The sequence below is a fragment of the Lolium perenne genome, chromosome 4 (assembly GCF_019359855.2).
Source record: "Lolium perenne isolate Kyuss_39 chromosome 4, Kyuss_2.0, whole genome shotgun sequence".
In the NCBI taxonomy this organism is placed as follows: domain Eukaryota; kingdom Viridiplantae; phylum Streptophyta; class Magnoliopsida; order Poales; family Poaceae; genus Lolium; species Lolium perenne.
This window is the reverse complement of record NC_067247.2, coordinates 195540592-195548305: the sequence shown is the minus strand read 5'-3', so window position 1 is coordinate 195548305 and position 7714 is coordinate 195540592. Positions and strand designations below refer to the sequence as shown.

Sequence of the window (7714 nt, the reverse complement as noted above, 5' to 3'; positions counted from 1 at the left end):
TGTTGATAAATAACGAGGTACCAGGTCGATAACTTGTAAACAAAAAAAGAGTCGCTACATATTTTAAATTAAATTAAATTTTTAGGGTTGATATTTATTTATATTTACCATTGATAAATACGGGTCACCGGGTTGATACCTTGTAAACTAAAATAGAGTCGCTAAAATATTCTAAATGAAATACTTTTTAGGGTTGGTAGTTATTTATAATTACCGTTGATAAATAACGGGGCACCGGATTGATAACTTGTAAACTAAAAAGAGTCGCCAAAATATTCGAAATGAAATTAGATTTTTAGGGTTGATAGTTATTTATATTTTACTGTTGATAAATAACAGGACACCGGGTTGATAGCTTCTAAACTAAAAAAGATTCGCTAAAATGTTTAAAATAAAATTAACTTTGGGGTTGATAATTTTAAACATTTACGGTTGATCACTCGAGTATGGAGGGGTTAATTATTCAAATATAGAGGGTTGATAACTTTTAGCCATAAAAAAACTTTGTCGAAACATATTAACATAGGTGCTAATTTTGAAGATCTCGTCGAGACGGATTTATTGGTGAAAGTAAATCTTAATTTGGAGTTGTTGTTTGAAAGTTAAAACGTTTTGAATTTTCAAATTTGGGAAAAATTCCGCTGACATTAGCAGATTCGTCTATTTGTGCACGCATGCAGAACTTTCACTCAATAGTCTGCACTAGGTTGATAATTTTATACATTCACCGTTGATCACTCAAATACGGATGGGTTGATTATTCAAACAGAGATGGTTGATAACTTTTAGCCCGAAAAAAGTTTCTCAAAACATATCAACATGGGTGCTAGTTTTGAAGATCTCGTCGAGACAGATTTATTGGTGAAAGCGAAACTTAATTTAAAGTTGTCGTTTGAAAGTTAAAACGTTTTAAATATTCAAATTTGGAAAAGATTCCGCTGACATCAGCAGATTCGTCTATTTTGTGCATGCATGTAGAACTTTCCCTCAATAGTCTGCACTAGGTTGATAAATTTATAAATTTACTGTTGATCACTCAAATACAGAGGGGTTGTTTATTCAAATAGAGATGGTTGATAACTTTTAGCCAGAAAAAAAGTTTGTCGAAACATATTAACATGGGTGCTAGTTTTGAAGATCTCATCGAGACGAATTTATTGGTGAAAAACAGATCTTAAAATGGAGTTGTCGTTTGTAAGATAAAACATTTTGAATTTTCAAATTCGGAAAGATTCTCGATTACGTCATCAAATTCGTCTGTTTCTACATGCATGCAAAACTTTACCTCAATAGCCTCCACTACAGTCCAAAATTTGCAAAAAATAGAAAAAAAATTGGTTGAAAACTGACCGCTTAATCTCTCCCTGGAGCGCTAGCTAGGGCAGCCCAATTGTACACCCTTTAGCGACCAAAAAAAGGACCCAGGCGAAAACATATGACGGGTAAAGAATCTGGCGGAGTGAAAGGCCGACACGACAAACCATAACCAGGCCAAAAAAAAAACCACACAAATATGAATCTTAGAAGAACCGAAAACTAGACAGTTAAGTCTAGTGAGCCCTAAGCTAATTAGAATTAGCAAACCCGTTTTCCTATTTCTTTTTGGATTTTGATGATACGGATTTTGAACACACTGTCACCCGGGTTCCTCGCTCGCCCAAATGTAATGTAATACCAGCAGTAATAATGCAGGCAAGAACGATCACCGCATCCCAAGATAACCGCAGGACTACGCGCATGAGTGCTCTCGACCTTGGCAGTTGATTGGCAAGATCAACTGCATCATATCAGATCAGCAGTTGAGCACTGCAGAAGATAAATAACCAAACCATTCCCTCCGTGGTGGTTCCATTCCATAACCATCCCTCGCGAACCACGTCCCACACGATCACAACTCCCACACGATCACAACTCCCACGCCATCGGCGTCCATAGCCTCATAGCCATGGGCGACGACGAGGACGGCGTTCCCGCGGCGAAGAGGAGGCAACCGGCGCCGCCGCCGCCGCCGCCGCCGCCGGCAATGGTGGACTACATAAGCAACCTCCCCGACGCCATCCTCGGCGACATCGTGTCCCTCCTCCCCACCAAGAAGGCCGCGTGCACCCAGATCCTGGCGAGACGTTGGCGCCCACTCTGGCGGTCCGTGCCTCTCAACATCGAATGCCACGGTCTCCTCCGCGACGACGGCACCATCGACTTCCGGGGCGACCCCGGCGAGCACCTCGACAAAGCCGCCATCACCCGCATTCTCTCCACCCACCCGGGCCCCGTCCGCCGCCTCCGCGTCCCGGCGCACCACATGCAGCCACGCCATGTCAACGCCCTGAACGACTGGTTCGTGTCCCCGGCGCTCAACAACCTACAGGTGCTCGAGTTCTACCACCGGTGCGACTACGCCAATTTGTTAGCAGTATCGTCATGGCCTCCGCCGCCTGCCTCTGTATTCCAATTGACGCCCACCCTCCACGTCGCCACCTTCAGCCACTGCACCATCTCCGACGGCACTGCCCGGTCGCTTCACTTCCCGAACCTCAAGATGCTCGCTCTTGAAGAGGCACTCTTACCGGAGACAACGGTGCAGTCCATTCTCGCCCGCTGCCCCGTCCTGGAGAACCTGCTGCTTAGAGGCAACGTGGGCTCCTCCTGCGTCCGGATCGTCTCGCCGAGGATCAGGAGTATTGCCGTCCATGTCTCTTCTTTCCGGGGAGGGGCACACTTGCAGGAACTCGTCGTGGAGGACGCCCCCTGCCTGGAGAGGCTGCTCCGGACCCTGCCGGACGGCGACCTGGGCGTAACGGTGACGAACGCGCCCAGGCTGGAGACCTTGGGTTGCCTTAGCGATGTGTTTGGCGTCACCAAACTCAAGCTTGGCTCAGCGGCTATTTTGGTACGTAGTCTTCGGTCTCACTTTGACTCTTTTCTTCGAGGGGAAATGTGTGAGAGAGCACGTGAGCTCTGCGCACCCCAGCATCACTCGCTTCTGTTTTATCGCTGTCCTGCTCACGGCGCCACTCCAACTTAATTCAGCAAACTTTAGTGATTTTCCTTTTTTGAATAGTAGGCCTTCAACTTAGCAGCCAATTAATTCAACTACAATCAGGAGTTTCTAATTGAAATTATTATTTTATTTAAACGCATCAGGCATTATGCATGATCCTTGATAGTATAATACTGGATAGAGTTCTTCTGATAAAGGCTGCCCCCTGATCCACATTTATAATTTCCAACGCCATTTTCCTACCAAAGCCACATTCACTAAGTACAGACCGGGCATTCTCCCTGATCTCTAGCCTCGGAGATTACAGGTCAGAGGGAATGCCAACTTACAGATATGAAAACAAAGAGGCCCCGTTACTTACTTACAGGTAGATATTATATCGAAATGGACTAATTATTAATCTTTTGTTCAATTCTGAAATCAGCGATTAAATGATGTCAAGTTCACAGAGGCTGTGTGCTCAGTCAAGATATTAGCTTTCTATAATGATACTCTTAGCCTTGATGTGGTTATCAACTTCATGGAATGCTTTCCGTGCTTGGAGAGGTTATACATCAAGGTAACATTTCTTCCTTGGTATTGTTAACGCCAAACGACTGTGTTATTTAATTCATGCTCTGAATCTAGGCTGAACTAATATTTTCCTCTTGCATTTGCAGTCATGCTCAGGGGGGAAAAATGCGTGGCGCAAGAAGTACAGAGGTCTAAACAAACACAATGACTTCCGCCTGAAGAATCTAGTATTGGAAAATTACCGAGGAACCAAGTCAGAAATAGACTTCGCCACGTTCTTCATCATGAATGCTAAATTACTCGAGTCTATGAGGTTCAAGGTTGAAAGTCGAATATGCATGGATGGAAGCTGGATTAAAACTCAGCATACGCAGCTTCTGATGGAGAAGAGAAAATCCATATGTGCACAAATCGACTTCAGGAAATATGATTGCGGGTGCAACCTTACACATGTTGAAAGCGTCCATGATTTGTCCGCAGCTGATCCCTTTGCATGTAGGTGTTAGAATCTCATGCAATAGTCCATCTGAACTTCATTAGGTCTGTCTCTTTTCAGTATTTTAAGTTGTATATTTTGTTTTATCATGGAACTTCCTGATTTCTTCTTACAGAATGAATGAACTTATGGTTTGACAATGTTTCAGTTGACCATCAGTTAGTCCCTGATCCCGTGATCGTAGGGACCTGTTTAATTTTCGTTATGAAACGCTAACCATGTCAAAAAATGATTTTGATGAAACATAATTATGCTTGGGTGATAACCACGTCTTGCTTCTCTTTATTGTCTCAAGGAATCAGCAATAGAGGTGTAGATAGATGAGGTCTATCATAGCTTGATGGCGATCTCCGTGGCTTGGCTCCTAATATGAAAATACTTGTGGTGGACGGGGGCGGCGAGGACCTCGATGCTTCCCCTCCTCCGTGAAGAGCCTTGTCACATTGTGTGGCGACCTCGCGAGGTGATAGCGCGGCGTCGACCCTGGAGGCGAGGGACATTTCACCGGTGATGCAAGCCGGGAATGGTGATCGCGTCTTGGTGGTCGCCCTATCGACCTTTGGGCATATCTAAAGACGGCGGCCTTGTCCCGCACGGTTCCCACCCCACTGGCCTAGGATCTTGGTGTTCCCTCGCAGGATATAGTGCCTAGTTTGGGGTGGCTGGGTTGGGGACTTTGGTCGGCCTGCGGTGGAGGTCACAACATCAATGATGTTTCAGACATCGTCTTCCTCCTTGGAGGTGACATCAAGGTACAACCGCCTTGCCTCTCTCTTCCCCCTCTGCCCTGGTAAAAAACCCTAAATCTCTGAATTGGGCGGAAACGGTGTTTGGGCGTCATGTTCCCTTGGAGGGGCCATCTTGGGACTGCGAGCGTGCTACGTGTGGCTCTTGTCTATGTATAGCGGCTTTACCATGTGTTATTATGTTCGGTCAATGATGCTCTAGTTGTTGGCGGGTGGGCGCCCTCGGCCTAGCGAGAGGGGAGGGTTCCCCTCTTCAGCAACAACTTGAGCTCTGGCCTTTCACAACAATGTTGTTGCCTTCTTCTGGCCGCTTCTTCTCGAGTGGTCGGTGCGGTGGTTGGCGACAATGCTCGTGGATATCATCTAAAGAGTTGTTCGTGCTTGGTTATGTTCCTCGGCAAGTCATCCCATGTGTTTATGACTGCTCCTACGGGAGCTGCTCTGCGTTCCGATGGTCCAGTGCCCTTTGAACCAGATCCTTCTTTGGAGGTGGAGCCGTGGAGGCGGATGGCATGATGGTCTGGATAAGTTTAGACTTGACGAAGGAAGGATCTGTCTCTGGTGGCATGATTCACGATGTTTTCCTCACCTTTGTTCTGGTTGTTTCGGACAGATGAAGACCTTGATGATCAAGCTCTGTAATTTCTTTGTTTGTTTGGTGCTTGTTGTCTGTATGCTGATCTTTCAGCATCCTGTAACGACCGTAGGTTGGCTTGGTTAATGTAAAGTCAGACTCATTTCACACCTACGATCTAAAAACATGAATGATAAAGAAAGGAAAATTAGGGCTTGAAAAACTGGTTGTCTGAGGCGGTTCAATAACTGTATGTTGGCTAGCTTCATATCCAGCCCTGGGATTTCTTCTTATGCATGGGGTAGAGACTGCATCATGTCGTCCCGGTGCATCTCCATCGCCACCACCCATTGGCGATCTTCTTCTAGCTTTAGGGAGATCACAACTGTGTCTGGACGATCTTGTCGTCCGCTAGCTAGCTGTCATCCGGCGCCTTCATTAGACACGACATGAATGTGTGTATTTGCAAACATAGCTTTGCTTGGTCCAGGAAGGATCACTTGCTCCTAGCGCATGACCTAGTGGGTCCAACCAAACTAGTACACCGTTTGTAGGATCGCTTTCTCCTAGCGCGTGCCCTGCTTTACCCATATTTCCCCATGCATCCTAACCCTACAATACGTACATCTAAACAGCAAGTCATGTGAAAAATAATACTATTTTGAACAAACTTCTAACGACTAGTATATATGTATATATGAATAAAACTATGGACGGATGGGAAAGAAGAAGGGAGTTTGGCCTGGACGGAGCTGGGCTGCTGCGGCCAGGAATGGGCCGGCCCAACATGTAGCAGGGCAGCACACGGGAGCGAGGCGGCGAGGCAGGGGAACGCGGGCAGTGAGGAAGGCGTCTCCCAATCGATTGCCTCGCTAGCGGGATCGAGTCAACGCTCGGGAGCGAGCGTGCGCGCGGGGAGCAGGCGTGGCGAGCTGGGTGCGGCTGGGCTATGCTGTGCAGCGGCCCATGTGCGGGCGAGGGGTAGCAGCGCAACGTGGGCCGGCGGGAGCAGGGCGTGGCCCAGCTCGGAATGGGGAGGCGGCCTGGTTGGGAGGAGCTATGCTGCGCTGGCTGGGGGAGGAAGAGAAGAGCTGGGTGGGCTAGCCGTTACTACCGGCCCGGGTACCGGCCTGGTACCGACTAGGGCTCCTAGGCTTGCAGAAGCCCTGCCGGTACTGGGACGGTATCTGGCCCGGTAATACTGATGTCTATGCACACTTCTATTCTTGTAGGCAGTGTTGGGCCTCCAAGTGCAGAGGTTTGTAGAATAGCAGGAAATTTCTGTTAAGTGGATCACCCAAGGTTTATCGAACTCACGGAGGTAGAGGTCAAAGATATCCCTCTTAACCAATCCTGCAATTACGATACAACAAGTCTCTTGTGTTCCCAACATATCCAATACAGTTGTGACATGTATAGGTGCACTAGTTCGGCGAAGAGATAGTATAATGCAAGTGATATGGATGAATATGAGTGGTAATAAAATTTTGAAATAAATATAGCAGCATGTAAACATGCAGTAAAACTGTAAATAAACGGTGATTCGATGTTTAAAAACATGGCCTAGGGATCATACTTTCACTAGTGGTTACTCTCAACAATGATATCATAAAGGAATATAAATATAAGCACTTCAATATGCTACTCTGAAAGACTCTCCGGCTGGATAACGAACACTAAGTCATCGTGTAGGTCTGCAAAAGAAAACCTTAAAAATGTATTCCCAAGTACTAATGAACACCCCACCCTTCACTTTGAGCGTTCATAGGCGGTACTAACACACCACAATTTCATAGAGACATACAACTCAAATTATAATTCAGTGAACAACTATTCTGTGAAATATAGCCTAAAAGACCCACACGGTGCACACACTCCAACTTTACACACGTGGGACAAGGAGTCTCCAGAGATCACAAAATAAAGTTCACTTGAATAGCATAACGGCATCTAGATTAGAAAGCTCATGGTCACATAAAGATCACACCATGGAAGAGAGAGATAAACCACATAGCTACCGGTGGAGCCCTCAGCCCCGGGGGAGAACTACTCACTCCTCATCATGGGAGTCAGCAACGGCGATGGAGATGGTGGTGGATTCGATGGAGATGGCTCCGGGGGCAATTCTCCGTCCCGGCAGGGTGCCGGAACAGAGACTTCTATCCCCCGGATCTTGTCTGCAATGGCGGCGGAGCTACGGAACTTTTCGTGGGCAGAGGCTTGTATATTTAGGGTTTTTGCGTCGAAGGCTTTATATAGGCGGAGGATTGAGGTCGGTGGGTGCCTGGGGGGCCTACACCATGCCTTGGCGTGGGCCATTGATAGGCCGCGCCAAGGGAAGGTGTGGCCACCCAGTGGCCCTCCTTCGTCCTTTCTCTGGACTC

At 47.0% G+C, this 7714-nt stretch overlaps 1 protein-coding gene across 1 annotated transcript; it reads left to right on the top strand.

The window, feature by feature from the left end:
* Window positions 1–1870: 1870 nt before the first annotated feature.
* On the top strand, window positions 1871–4157 carry LOC127348900 (putative FBD-associated F-box protein At5g22720). Its single transcript, XM_051374762.1, has 3 exons — window positions 1871–2890; window positions 3426–3560; window positions 3661–4157. Exons 1-3 carry the CDS (start codon window positions 1946–1948, stop codon window positions 4018–4020), a joined length of 1440 nt encoding a protein of 479 aa, XP_051230722.1. The 5' UTR covers window positions 1871–1945; the 3' UTR covers window positions 4021–4157.
* The last annotated feature ends 3557 nt before the right edge of the window (window positions 4158–7714 follow it).